The sequence below is a fragment of the Schistocerca nitens genome, chromosome 6, assembly GCF_023898315.1.
Source record: "Schistocerca nitens isolate TAMUIC-IGC-003100 chromosome 6, iqSchNite1.1, whole genome shotgun sequence".
NCBI lineage: Eukaryota > Metazoa > Arthropoda > Insecta > Orthoptera > Acrididae > Schistocerca > Schistocerca nitens.
In genome coordinates this window covers 523108919-523124879 of record NC_064619.1, presented here as the reverse complement: position 1 = coordinate 523124879, position 15961 = coordinate 523108919, and the positions used below count along the sequence as shown (strand labels likewise).

Genomic DNA, 15961 nt, shown 5'->3' with positions numbered 1-15961 from the left:
TTTGTAACCTGTAGCAAACTTCAAAATTATGTTTTGAAAATACTAACAGACACAAGATGTTAACTGCCTTGAGAAATGATAAAGTGGAAAGACTGCTAACTATCAGCTAGGACATTAATGCCTGAAATTCTTAAACTATGAAAATATTTCAACATAAAGACAAGAGAATCTGAAATTTTTTGTGTGGTGTCACCGCCAGACACCACACTTGCTAGGTGGTAGCCTTTAAATCGGCCGCGGTCCATTAGTATACGTCGGACCCGCGTGTCGCCACTGTCAGTGATTGCAGACCGAGCGCCGCCATACGGCAGGTCTAGAGAGACTTCCTAGCACTCGCCCCAGTTGTACAGCCGACGTTCATAGCAGTGGTTCACTGACAAATTACACTCTCATTTGCCGAGATGATAGTTAGCATAGCCTTCAGCTACGTCATTTGCTACGACCTAGCAAGACGCCGTATTCAATTGATATTTATCTTGTGAAGCATGTACAGTCAAGAGAGATGTTCACCAATTGGGAAATAAAGTTAAGTATTCTACCAGTTACCTCCTGTTTTGCTAGTCTTATTTCTCTGACCTGTTCCAGACCTCACACCAGCCTGCGTGAGTTTAAACGCGTGCCTTTCAGCTTCCTCCAAACCCCATGAATTGGCTCCTGCCAATTCACAACATTTTGAATCTTTATAAATTCTTCTCTCTAAAATACCCACTCTGAATATTCTAAAAATCGCATGTATATTAATTGTTCATTGTACTTATGGAATGTACAATCAGGGCAGGCAATATTTTACAGTGCAAAATTTTTATTTTAGAGCTAGCTACTCTCAAGATAAAAAAATTCTAGACACTTAAAAATTTAAATTGAGTGCTGAACTTGAGTAAATGTAATGCAAAACTAGCATACCTCACTCAAAATTATTTAAGTGAGTGGGGAAACAACCGTTCATTTTGTTCAAATATTTTATAAAAAGTTACATATAAAAAATAATAACAATATTATGAAAAGGATAGTTGCTACTAACCATGTAGCGTAGATGGTGAGTCACAGATAGGCACTACGAAAAGACTGTCAGCAAGTTAGCAGCGAGAGAGAGAGAGAGAGAGAGCTGGGGGCAAGGATAGGGAGCGATGGCAGGGTAGAGGTGGGAGACGGTGAAGTATTGCTGTGGGAGCATACAGGGATGAGTTTGGGAAAGCATAGGGCAGCTGGGTGCAATTGGGAGGTTAGGTCAGGGCAGAGGGGGGGGGGGGGGGGGGGCAGCAGAAAAGGAGAGAAGAAGAAAGACTGTGGGTGTGTTGATGTAATAGAGGTTAGGTCAGGGCAGAGGGGGGAAGGGGGGGAGGGGAGGGGCCAGCAGAAAAGGAGAGAAGAAGAAAGACTATGGGTGTGTTGATGTAATAGAGGGCTGTCTAGTCTGAAATGGGAGCAGGAAAGGGCTAGGTGGGTAAGGACAAAAACTAACAAAGGTTGAGGCCATTAAGGTTATGGGAATGTAGGATATACTGCAGGGAGAGTTCCCACCTGTGCAATTGAGAAAAGCCGGTGTTAGTGGAAAGGATCCAGATGGCACAGGCTGTGAAGCACTCATTGAAATGAATAATGCGTTGTTGGGCAGCATGCTCAGCAACTGGTTGGTCAGCTGTTGCTTGGCCGCAGTTTGTCAGTGACCATTCATAAGGACAGACAGCTTGTTGATTGCCACCACAAAGAATGCAGCAGAGTGGTTGCAGCTTAGTAGCTTGTAGATTACATGGTTGGTTTCACAGGTAGCCTTCCTTTGATTGGATAGGTTACGCTTGTGACTGGACTGAAGTAGGTGGTGGTGGTGGGAGGATGTAAGGGACAGGTCCTGCATCAAGGTCTATTACAGGTATATGAGTCATGAGAAAAGGGATTGGGAGCAGGGTTGTGTAGGGATGGATGAAGAAATTGTGTTGATTTGGTGGGTGACGGAGTACCAATGTGGAGGGGTTGATGGGTTAGTAGGTAGGACATTCCTCATTTCAGGGCATGGTGGAGATTGTGATTCACTTGCTCCAGTCCTGGGAGCTACTGAGTCATGAGGGGAATGCTCCTCTGTGGCCCGACAGTGGGTCTTTGGGAAGTTGTGGGTGACTGGAGATATAAGCCACAGGAGATCTGTTTTTGTACAAGGTTGGGAGGGTAATTACAGTATGTGAAGGGTTCAGTGAGACCCTTGGTATTTTTCAAGAGGGACTGCTTGTCACTACAGATGTGATGGTGACAGGTGCGACGCTGTATGGAACGGACTTCTTGGTATTGAATGGGTGGCAGCTGTCAAAGTGGAGGTATTACTGGTGGTTGGTAGGTACTGATGTAGCCATCTGTAAGGTGGAGGTCAACACTGAGGAAGTTGGCTTGTTGGGTTGAGGAGGACCAGTGAAGCATATTGGGGAAAAAGTGCTGAGATTCAGGAGGAATGTTGAAAGGGTGTCCTTACCGTCAATCCAGATCACAAAGATGTCATAAATGAATCTGAATTTGGGATTCTGGGTGTTTGGAAGGATTCCTCTAGATAGCCCATGAATATGTTGGCATGAGTTGGTGCCAAACATGTGCCTATAGCCATATGAATCTTTAGAGCCTTAGGCCCATCCCAGAACCTCCCCCCAGAGTCCATCTCTTTCCTCACCCCTACCATTCCCCACACTCCTACCCTTCACATGCTTCCTGAACTCCATAAATCCACCCTCCTGGGACACCTCATTGTGGCTGGTTACTGTGCCCCCACTGAAAGACACTCTGCTCTTGTACACCAACACCTTCAGCCTATTACCCACAACCTTATCTCCTGTATAAAAGATACAAACCATTTCATCCACCAACTTTCCACAGTTTCTTTTCCTTTACCACATGGTGCCCTGCCACCACTATTGATGCTACCTCCCTTTCCTTACACAGACATTCCTAATTCCCATGGCTTTACTGCTATTGAACACTACCTTTCCAAATGCACGATGACCTCCAAACCCACAACCTCCTTCTTGGTCACCATGACCAACTATATCCTCACTGAAAATTACTTCTCCTTTGAAGGCATCACCTACAAACCAATCCCAGTTACGGCTACGGACACCAGCATGGCACCAACCTGTGCCAACCTGTTCATGGGTTATGTACAGGAATCCTTCCAAATACCCAGAATTCCAAATTCCTCACCTGGTTCAAATTCATTGATGGTATCTTCATGATCTGGATCATGATTAGGAAACGCTGTCCACACTCCTCCATAACCACAACATCTTCTCCCCCATTTGCTTCATCTGATCCTTCTCAGCTCAACAAGGCACTTTCCTCTATGGTGACCTCCACCTCAAAGATGGTTACATCAGTACCACCATCCATACCAAACCAACCAACCTCCAGTAATACCTCCACTTCAACAGCTGCCACCTATTGCATACAAAGAAATCCCTTCCATACAGCCTAGCCACCGATGGCCATTGCATCTGTAGTGACGAGCAGTCCCTCTTGAAATAAACCAAGGGTCTCACTGAAGCCTTCACGGACTGTAATTACCCTCCCAAGCTTGTACAAAAACAGATATCTTGTGCCTTATGTCTCCAGTCACCCACCACCTCCCAAAGTCCCACCATCTGGCCACAGAGGAGTATTCCCCTTGTAATTCAATAGCACTGAGTGGAGCAACTGAATCATATTCTGTGTCAGTGTTTCGACTACCTCTCATAGTCCCATCCCTCCCAAGTGGTATTCTGCTGCCCACTGAACCCACATAATATCCTTGTCCATGCCTACACAACCCCTGCTCCCATTCCTTGCCTCATGACTCCTATCCCTCTAATAGTCCTAGATGCAGGACCTGTCCCATACATTCTCCCATCACCACCTACTCCAGTCCAGTCACAAGCAACACCTAACCAATCAAAGGCAGGACTACGTGTGAAACCAGTCATGTGTTCTACAAGCTAAGCTGCAACCACTCTCTGCATTCTTTGTGGTATCAACCAAAAAGCTGTCTGTCTACATGAATGGCCATTGACAAACTGTGGTCAAGAAACAGCTGACCACTCAGTTGCTGAGCATGCTGCCCAACATGGCATTCTTCATTCCAATAACTGCTTCACAACCTATGCCACCTGGATCCTTCCCATGAACACCAGCTTTTCTCAACTGCACAGGTGGGAACTCTCCCTGCAATATATCCTAAATTCCCATAACCCTACTGGCCTCAGTCTTCATTAGTCATTGTCCTTACCCACCTAGCCCCTTTCCTGTTCCAATTTCAGACTAGACATCCCTATATTCGACCAATTCACCCACAGTATTTTTACCTCTATCCTTTTCCACTACCCCCTCCCCCCTCTACCCAATGTCTAACCTCCTGACTTCACATTTCTTAAACCTCACCATCTCGTGTTGTTTCCACAGTCTTTACACACCTCACCCTTTCACAACTGTATTTCCTCACAAACATTGTATCTAACAAAAAGTTGAGATCAAACACAAAACTCTATGTAGGATGATTCATGTGCAAGTTCTCACTTGTTTCTTAAAAACAGAAGAGAGATGGAAACAGAGCTGCCAACATGCACATTTTACACTAGAAATTCAATGATGCAAAATATGCATTCTCCTTTTGATAAAAAAATTATTGTATGTAAGTTGTGCTTCTTACAGTATAGAATATTCAAATAACTTGTGGGAATGTGGCCAGGCAACAACTGCACCTATTTTTGGCAAGTGAACAGCCCATCATTCTCACGGCATAAACGAAATGAGAGAATCCTTAACATGGCATTTTAAACCTTTGGTCGGCAAGGGCACACTAACCAGTAAACTAAAAGGAGACCATAAACAAGTAGTGTCACCACACAAACAAAGGTGACCAATGCCAAATATTAGCAATGGTGAAATATTAATCAACAGTTGATGAGTAAGTATCACAAACGCTGACCCATTATTGCTCGGCTGTTACAAGTCTGCATGATGCTTATGCTTTATACTCTGGTCCCCATGGTTCTGATGATGAGTTTATATATTCTGTCAAACAGGATGTTTTTAAACTACCTTTTACTTTTATTGTTTGACTTTACTTTTACTATCTGATCCTGTTTATAGCAGATTTAGTACTGACCCAACAAAAAGGTTTGTGAGGAAGACTAACATATTTGCGAAGTAAATTTCCTTGATGCAAGATACCTTCACATGACTTCACTCTTAACAGTGCTGTCACTCCTACATTACACAGTCTTACAAAGAAGGAAGGGATTCATCTACGGCCTATTCTCAATAATATAGGTCCTCCAATGTAATGTATAGCTAAACACTTAGCTATTCTGTTGAGTATGTCATGTTAGGAATTTGGCACATTTCACACATCAATTAGACAGTTTGTATCTGAATGACTCTGGTATTTTAGTAAGTTTTAATATTGTCTCTCTCCTAACTTGTGTTCTTCTGTTTAATTCATTAAGGGTAGATTTCATGTTAGATAACTAACCTGTTCTGACACATGTTTGACTTCCCCTGCTACACCTACATCTACATGACCACTCCATAATTCACAGTTAAGGGCATGGCAGAGGGTTCACTGAACCATTTTCACACTATTTCTCTAACGTTCCACTCTCAGACAGAGCATAGGAAAAATTAACACTTAAATCTTTCCTGGTGGGCTCTGATTTCTCTTATTTTATTACAATAATCTTTCTCTCTATGTATGTGGGCGTCAACAAAATATTTTTGCATTTGAAGAAGAAAGTTAAAGTTTTGTGAAAAGATCTTGCCACAATGAAGAATGCCTCAAACTCGTATCATCTGTGACAATCTCTCCCCTATTCTGCGATAATACATAAAGAACTGTCCTCTTTTGAACTTTTTCGAGGTCATCCATGAATCCTATTTGGTAAGGATTTCATACCATACAGCAATACTCTAGCAGAGGACAGACAAGCGTAGGCTAGACAATCTCTTTAGCAGATTTACTGCATCTTCTAACTGTGAATAGAACACCATCTCTATTTGGCTTCCCTACAGTATTATCTATGTGACTGTTACATTTAAGTTGTTCATAATTGTCATCCCGAGGTATTTAGTTGAACTGACACCCATTAGATTTGTGTGATTTACTGTGTAACCGAAATTTAACTGATTCCTTTTAGTACTCATGTGGATGACCTCACACTTTTCATTATTTAGGGTCAATTGCCATTTTTCACACCATACAGACATTTTGTTTAAATCATTTTCCAGCCGATTTTGACGATAGTATCACCTGCAAACAATCTAAGAGGGCTGCTCAGATTGTTACCTAAATAATGTATATAGATTAGGAACAGCAGAGGGCATGCAACACTTCTTTGGGGAATGCCAGATATCACTTATGTTTCTTTCTGTTTTCTACTGAGTGATCAGTTCTATGGGCAGATGGATGGGATTGTGTCGGGGGGTACTTTATTAACTATTCTGCCAATTTTTTGATATAAGATTTCATGTATGTGCCCTGGAGTCATCAGCACTGAAACTTCCATTCTTTTTTACATACATAGATGACACTATTGTTATTTGGCTTCATGGAAGAGAGAATTTGCACAGTTTTTTAGAAAATATAAATTCAGTCAACCTAAATATTTGTTTCACTATGGAGGTGGAAAAGGATGGCTGCCTCCCCCTTCCTTGATGTATTGGTCAGGAGGAAGTATTGTGGTTTGTTTGGATGTGCTATTTATAGGAAGAAACTCTTATGTATCTTAGGCTGACAGTTTTCACCAACCAGCTCAGTGTGAAGGGGTACTTTGACCTTAGTTCACATGGCCCATGTCATTCCATATTCTGAAAGTTTGTCAGAAGATTTAGCTGCAATCTCTTGCATCATTCGTGCCGGTCAAAATATCGGTGGTTGTCTTGAGTTTTGAACAGCCGCATTCCCATGAATTACTTGGAAGAAAAATATGTTAGGTTAATACGAGAATTGTGCAACTCTTTTGCATTACTTAAGCTATGTATATGAAAAAGATTCTATGTATGCAAGCTCTCTGAACCAGTGGCTCTGAAAGCGTGCACACATAAAAGCTTCTCTATAAGTGTGTTCTCCTGCCACCATTTGGTAAGTAGATTTTTTTATCTATCCAATTACATTAAATAGTGTGAAAGGTGTGACAATATGACCTGTATAGCAAGAAAAGTTGTCACTGAAGAACATATTCTGTTGGACCTTGTGCAAACTTAGACAGAGGAAACTGCTTAGAGCATGATAAAATCTATTTTGATAACATATAACATCATTATTGTTTCTTGTGGTGTGGGAGTACGATTTATTTTTGAGACACTCTGGCACAGCATGCCACAGGGGTCACCTTGCATCAGCTAGAAAACTTTTTTTGACAGTTTACCTGAAGAGGAGTGTGACTAATCCACAATGTCCAGAAACATTATATTTGCAACTCTTACAAACCAAGATCACTACAACTATCATCCTACATACTGAAATAAATGTGATAAAACATACAGGTGACTGTAATGCCCCAGAATCACAGAAGGTTTTTGCTTTGCACAGACTTTTCTCTCAGTATCACTCACACTGAACTATACAGTTCATACAAGAAATCTAAATTTAATTCACACAAGTAGCAAATTGTGACATACCAGTGATAACATTGCAGGACCAGTGGGGAGGTATGGTAAGATACAAAAGATTCTGTGGAACTGGTTACCTTAAATGTGCATTTATATGGCTTGACACCAGTGTGTATCCTCATATGAGCTTTTAGTCTACAAGGTTGATCAAATAACTTTCCACAACCTTCCCACGGGCAGCGCAGTTCTTCTTCTTTATGCAGATGAACACGAGAATGAGAGTGAAGGCAATTTGAAGAATAATATAGCTTGCCACAACCTTCAAATGGGCACCTAAAATGTGAAAGTCAATCTCAGTTGAATATCAGAAATTGTAAATGGAGACACTAAGCACAGGATAAGATAAACAGAACTGCATTAAAAATGTGTATCACTTTTCACAGTATACAACAAGTCATAAATATGACTAATAGAGCTCACAGTAACTTAAGTTTCTGACACACAGCTTTTTGTGGGAAGCACACACATTCATTTACTACTGCACACTTATTATATAGATCTTCTATTTTACATGAAAGCGTTGTTAAATGAAACAGTAACATAATTATCAAAGTGTAAATTATTACTACATTTCACGATGAAAGGAATTGTCCAAGAAAGGATTTACAACAAAAGAACCAATAAGATGAGAATTGCAAAAAACTAAATGCCAAAAGTGAAAAAACAGAGAAGACATGCTTAATTTAGTAGGCTAATCAGGGATTTAACAAACGTGCAAGTAGGACTTACGTTGTTGTGATACGCACATAGCAGCTCCTCCTCCTCCTCCTCCTCCTCCTCCTCCTCATCATCATCATCATCATCATCATCTTTTTCATGTGGTTCAATGGCCTGGTGCACCATCTTCACTTTGACAGCTTGTATGTCCCTAACCTATCCCAGTTATCCAACTGGTGAAAGGGGACTTACTGTTTAACATTGAATCTGAACCATGCATTGTTTCTGGTGACTCCTTACACTGCTGAGAGGTGAAAGCCGGCAGACAGGCAGGCAGTCTGACGCTGAGTCAGATTCCAAGTAAAACAATAAGTCTCCAATACAGCACTATAGGACCAGACAACACCAGTGCAACCACCAATTATTACCGTGACTGATTCCAACTTTGCAGAATAACCCAGGTGACAGATTGTGTGATTTCTTTTGCACCTTTGTAAAACTATATTCAATGAGTGACATTTCTTTAATTGATCAGGAAAATCTCTGACACTCATTTAACTGAGAATCTGTTTTTAATATTTATTTATTTATTTATTTATTTATTTATTTATTTATTTATTTATTTATTTATTATAGAAATAAATTTCAATGGCTCAGTGCTACCTGAGCAGTTCGTTTTCTGTGTGCACCATCTCACAACTGGGTACTTTATCCCCCTTATAAATAAATGATCTGATGGACAGAATGAGCAGCGATTTAGGCCTGTTTGCTGATGACACTGTGGTGTATGGGAAGCTGTCATCCTTGACTGACTGTACGAGGATACAGGATGACAGAGAGAACTTGTTTGGTGCAATGAGTGGCAGCTTCAGCTTTCTCTAAATGTAGAAAAATGTAAGTTAATATGGATGAGTAGGAAAAACAATCCTATAATGTTTGAATACATGATTAGTGGCATGCTGCTTCACACGGTCATATAAACTAAATATCTAGGCATAACGTTACAAAGTTGACACTGAATACGAAATGGAATGAGCACATCTGGTTGGTAGAAGGGAAGGCGAATGGTCGACTTTATATTATTGGAATGATTCTGGAAAAGTGTAGCTCATTTATGAATGAGATGCTGCATAGAACATTAGCGTGACCCATTCTTGAGTACTGTTCTAGTGTCTGGCATCCCCCGTAGGCCATATTAAACGAAGACATCAAAGAAATTTAGAGGCAGGTTGCTAGATTTATTACCGGTAGGTTCGAGTAGCACGAAGGTATTATGGAGATGCTTTGTGAAGTGAAATAGGAATCCCTGAAGGCAAGACAATATTCTTTTCATGAGGATATCAATGATTTGATTCGCTGCTGACATTGCTATCCTGAGTGAAAGTGAAGAAGAATTAAATGATCTGCTGAACGGAATGAACAGTCTAATGAGTACACAGCATGGTTTGAGAGTAAATCGGAGAAAGACGAAGGTAATGAGAAGTAGTAGAAATGAGAACAGCGAGAAACTTAACATCAGGATTGATGGTCACGAAGTCAACGAAGTTAAGGAATTCTGCTACCTAGGCAGTAAAATAACCAATGACGGACGGAGCAAGGAGGACATCAAAAGCAGACTCGCTATGGCAAGAAAGGCATTTCTGGCCAAGAGAAGTCTACTAATATCAAATACCGGCCTTAATTTGAGGAAGAAATTTCTGAGGATGTATGTCTGGAGTACAGCATTGTATGGTAGTGAAAAATGGACTGTGAAAAAACCGGAACAGAAGAGAATCGAAGCATTTGAGATGTGGTGCTATAGACGAATGTTGAAAATTAGGTGGACTGATAAGGTAAGGAATGAGGAGGTTCTACGCAGAATCGGAGAGGAAAGGAATATGTGGAAAACACTGATAAGGAGAAGGGGCAGGATGATAGGACATCTGCTAAGACATGAGGGAATGACTTCCATGGTACTAGAGGGAGCTGTAGAGGGCAAAAACTGTAGAGGAAGACAGAGATTGGAATACGTCAAGCAAATAATTGAGGAAGTAGGTTGCAAGTGCTACTCATGACAAAAAAAAGAGAGAGAGAGACACTATGGAGGAAATTTAGAGAATTGGCATTTCAAGCTACTGCAGAATGATACTACTGCCACCAAAAGGAAATGCCTAGTGGTGGTACATGGTATCCACCGCCATATGCCATACAATGGCTTGTGGAGTATGTATGTAGATGTAGGCAAATGGATTTTCTTAGGCTACAGCTTACCAATGACATACTACAGTTTGCAGTAGGTGAAATGAATGACAATGCAGGGGTACATATCTGAGTGAAAATGTGATGGACACATCTATGATTTGTGACTGGAAAACTTTTCTTACGAATTTCATTACATGTGAGCAATATAAAATCTTCTAACAACAAGACAACCTTAAGAAAGACCTGTTGTTTGGAAATAAAGATACATGACCGGAGACAAATATGTGATCATCTTACACTTGTTAAATTTTGCTAATAAACCACACCCAGATATATGAAATCAGATGATCAGTTATACAAGAAATGACCTATGATAAATTATTTCAACAGCAGAATAGATTATATCCACTGTGTTATGTGCGAAGAGATGTATCATTATATTTATCAATTACCTGGGAGGGAGGAGGGGAATGCTGTTTAGACAATATACACAAAATAAAAGATATCCATGTGGCATCAAATTGTACATGCTGAGTATGTCCACAAGGTTTTATAAGGAGTAGTTGCATGAAAACGAGACAGATGGAAAAAAGTAAATAAACTATTTATTATTTTGAAAGTAATAACAGTAACTGTTAATACAGTTCCCCCATTGTGAGACAAGAAAGTCAAGTCAATGCCTTGATGGAAAAAAGTTTGCAGTTGTCTACAGAATCATAATTGTACCCAGGCATACACCTCTTTTATCTGAAACAAATCATTGGCCATGAATGTCTTTCATCACCACTTCACAAATTTGGAAATTGCATAGGGAGAGACTGGGACTGTAGGGAGTATGTGTAAGGGCTTCCCAGCGAAATTTCTGCAGCATAGTGAAAACATTCTTGGTAACATGTGGGCTGGCATTATCCTCCAAGAGAATGATGAAATCTGTCAACATTCCTGGGTGTTTGGATTTGATGACACACTCCAACTTTTGCAAAGTGTTCATGTTCTGCTGTACGTTAATTGTGGCACCGTGTTCCAGAAAATCAATGAGCAGCGGGGACATGCAGTGTAAAAAAGGGGGGGGGAGGAGGTCGTCATGACTTTCCCAGAGCTGGCACATCCTCGCCTTTGGACTTCTTTGGTTGGAGGTGAAGCCCACCGCCGACTGTGATACTTGCTCTTCAGCTCAAAATGATGACTCCTACTTTCATCTCCCTCTATGGGACAGGAAACAATATTCTACATTGCAATACCGTTCCAGGTGCTGCAGTGATGTTGGCATTATGTTCAACTTCTGCTGCTCCATCAGGCTTTGGGAATCAAATGTACATAGATTTTCAAGAGCTTCAGTTGCTCTGTCATGGTGGTGTGACGCCCAACATGAGGTGAATGTTTCCAACATCTATTGTCGGTAATTTCTGATGGCAGCATTCACTGCAGCAATGACAGAAGGGGTAATTACATGATGAATCTGTCCTGGCCAATTTCTGTCTTTCAATGACATCTGACATTCTAGAAATCATTTCTCACACATAAACATACGTGCCCATGACATAATGTGTTCTCCATACACAGCAGACACTCCTACATGAATTTCACTTCCTGACACTCTTTCCAGAGTCAAAAAACGCATTACATCTTGCTGTTCCTCTTTTCTAGTTTCCATAGTAAAAAGTAACACACAAATACAACTCACTGTTCTTACATCGAGCATGCCTAACAAATAGCACAACAGGTTGTTTAGATATGTTGAAGAAGTTTCGCTGGGAAGCCCTTATACGTCCTCCACAGTCCTGATTTCTTCTCAAGCTATTTCCAAAGTTTTGGAGCCCTGAACAAAGACATTTGTGGCCGTCGATTTGCTTCAGATGAAGCAAAGATGGATATAATCATGGTTGCACAAGCAACTGCAAACATCTTTACATGATGGCAGTGACTATCTGTTTTTTTCTCTCCATGGGATAAATGTATTAATAGTTATCAATGTATTAATAGTAATCAACAGTTTACTTACTTTTCTTCTTTTTTCCCACCTGTCTCATTTTCATTTGACTTCCCAGTATGTAACAGAACTATTTACATGAGGCATTAGGATTCTTGCAGACAGCATGGGGCCAGAAGAATGGGGGTTGTTGATGTTGTTGGTGGTGGTGTTGATGGTGGGAGTCCTGACAACATGGTCTTTTTGTTTGTTTTGGAAGTGCTGCTGGAATTAAGCTGGCCGAACCTGTGCACTCACCAATGGCCAACTCCCACAGCTGGCCCGGCCACCCCAGCCTCCGACCCGGCAACCTCCCGCCCCCGTCCTGGCCACTTCCCAAGTCACTGCCCCACTTTTCTGACTCTTGTCTTTTTCATACTTTTCTCAGCATTCCTCTGCTTTGTCCTTTATTACTGCTGAAATTCCCAACCTCTATGTCAGTCCTTTGACCTCGTGAACACACTCATAGCACACTGTGTTTACCATTCAGTTCAAGGCTTATGCTGGCCACTTCTGTGGCTCAATTCTCAGAGCTTCCATTGGCAGATTTGTTCCAGCTGCCTAACTTGCTGGACTGGCTCCCATCAATTGCTTACCCCCATTACCCCACAGGCATCATCAACCTCGTAGTTACACCATCATTGTTTGGCTTGCTAGGTACCTCACGTTGATCCACCAGCAGCAGACATTGGTTGAGCCCTGTTCTCATCAGCTGCTGATGCCCAACACCCTGCAGGCACTGTTGTCTGTAGGTCATGTTGGGCTCTCTCACCAAACCCTAACTGGGCCATTTCCTGGGGTCCCAGCTTTCCATCCCCACACCTCTGTCTCCTGTAGGGAGTGCAGTGTTAGCCGAGCATTTACATCTCATGTCTCATTTACAGGAAGTGTTTTCAGCGAGAGGACTTCGTATGATGCAGACCACCATCCACTTATCTCCATCCAGCAACACTTCTACATAGTTGCCCTCTCAGGGGGACCCTGCAGCTATTATTTACATGGACCATCACACTTCAATGGGCTATGGGAAACATCGTGTCTGGACAGCCACCACTAGTTGAGTGGCATCTCTCATCAGGCACCGATGCCACTTATGGCTCATCGTCTTATCTGCATCAGAGTCATGTCGTAGACCTCGCCTTTGGGGTGCGCCCCTCACCTCCAATGTTCAAAATCTTTAGACGGCTCCACCATCTCTTCCTAAAGAGGGGAGACGTACTGTATCTATATGAAGTATGTTCCTGGAAACTTGGCTGTATCATTATACAATTAGATTGACGGCAACATTCTTGTCACAAAACAACTCCCACTAATAAACAATGGAGAAGTGGAAGACTCCACATAGCATCCACTGCTGATAAACAAACACATTTAGCATCAGACAAAAATTGAACAATGGAAAATCCAGGATGGAATGTAACAATATCAGAGAAGGAAAGTTGCTACTCACCGTATAGTGGAGATGCTGAGTCGCGATAGGCACAACAAAAAGATTCACACAATTATAGCTTTCGGTCATTAAGGCCTTTGTCAGCAGTAGACACACACACACACACACACACACACACACACACACACACACACACACACACGTGTCTGCAGTCTTAGAGAGCTAAAACCACACTGCGAGCAGCAGCACCAGTGCATGATGGGAGTGGCGACTTGGTGGGGGTAAGGAGAAGGCTGGGGTGGGGAGGGGGAGGGATAGTATGGTGGGAGTGGTGGACAGTGAAGTGTTGCAGTTTAGACGCAGGGCAGGAGAGAAGGTGCGGAGGGGGGAGAGGAAAAAAAAAAAAGAAATTAAAAGACTGGGTGTGGCTGTGGAATGACGGCTGTGTAGTTCTGGAATGGGAACAGGGAGGGGGCTGGAGGGGTGGGGACAGTGACTAACGAAGGTTGAGGCCAGGAGGGTTACGGGAATGTAGGATGTATTGCAGGGAAAGTTCCGCCCTGCGCAATTCAGAAAAGCTGGTGTTGGTGGGAAGGATCAATATGGCACAGGCTGTGGAGCAGTCATTGAGATGAGGGATATCATCTTTGGCAGCGTGTTCAGCAACAGGGTGGTCCACTTTTTTTTTGGTCCCAGTTTGTCGGTGGCCATTCATGCAGACAGACAGCTTGTTGGTTGTCATGCCTACATAGACTGCAGCACAGTGGTTGTAGCTTAGCTTGTAAATCAAATGACTGGTTTTACAGGTAGCCCTGCCTTGGATAGGTGATGTTAGTGACTGGACTGGAGTAGGTGGTGGTAGGAGGATGTATGGGACAGGTCTTGCATCTAGGTCCATTACAGGGGCATGAGCCATGAGGTAAGGGATTGGGAGCAGAGGTTGTGTAAGGATGGATGAGTACATTGTGTAGGTTCTTTTTATTTTTATTTCTCTCCTTTCCATTACTTACCCCCTCCCCCCTCCGCACCTTTTCTCCAGTCCTCCGTCTAAACTGCAACACTTTACTGTCCGCCACTCCCATCATACTATCCCTCCCCCTCCCCACCCCAGCTTCCTCCTTACCCCCACCCAGTCACCACTCCCATCATACATTGGTGCTGCGGCTCGCAGTGTGATTTCAGCTCTCTGAGACTGCAGACGTGTGTGCAAGTTGTGTTTGCATGTGTGTGTGTGTGTGTGTGTGTGTGTGTGTGTCTACTGCCGACATTTAGCGTCAGGTTTACAGGAATCTCTGCAAATCACTGAAGCACCAAATTCACCTCAGGTGGCACTACTATTTTCCTGCTCTCACTCACATGGCGACCTGTCATCAAGCAGTGGCTCTGATTTTCTTTTGTGGACATGTGTCCATTTTACCTATTGTTCTTGCCCAATGACTTTAATAAAGGCATTCTTCATTGCTAACAGCGAAGTGTCAAAGTGCATTGTGCCCTTGAATTCACAGACATGAAGGTAATCCATCTACATAACTCTCATCATGCAATTTCAGTGTTACTACTCTGGGCACTTACTTGTATGGAGCATGAAGACTATCATGAGTTCTCATATGAACTTCCATGCTTCTTTTTGTTTGAAATCTTGCACCACAGGATTCAACAGGGCAAACCATTACTGCGGGACGCTCATGTAATTTTACATGTGTATTCAAGTTGTAAATAGTAGTAAAACATCGTCCACAACCATCCACTGGACACTGAAAAGAATTTAACACAATCATGTTCCAATACATATTTTGCATCAGATCTTCAGTACATCAAATATATAAGTAGTTATACTGTATCAAAAACTAATGTGACATGGACAGAATGTAATTTTGCAATAGAATGTGGAATGCCACGTTTTCAGAGTGAAGTTGTGGAAATTACTAATAAATAGTATCCTCTTCAATAAATATACATGGATAGTATTTTGATGTTTAAGATATAGTTACATTGACTTTATGGTTATAACTTCTTGTTTGCTGTTTTTTTCCCTAAATGCTATATTTATCATACACAAGCAATTTTTTTTAATCTGCAAAATATATTCCAATAAATTTCAAGAGAAGCTTTAAACATAATAAAGGACAAACAAACCTCCATGAACC

The 15961-nt window shown here is 41.9% G+C and overlaps 1 protein-coding gene across 3 annotated transcripts in view; it reads right to left on the bottom strand.

The window, feature by feature from the left end:
* The window catches only part of LOC126262190 (uncharacterized), a 139367-nt gene that overhangs the window by 61851 nt on the left and 61555 nt on the right, over positions 1-15961 (bottom strand). For all 3 annotated transcript variants that reach the window (XM_049958604.1, XM_049958603.1, XM_049958601.1), the window contains exons 4-5: positions 15387-15568; positions 7695-7890 (exon numbers count right to left, since the gene is read on the bottom strand). In XM_049958604.1, the coding sequence (XP_049814561.1) occupies positions 7695-7890; positions 15387-15568 (378 nt within the window). The remainder of the gene's footprint in view (positions 1-7694; positions 7891-15386; positions 15569-15961) is intronic.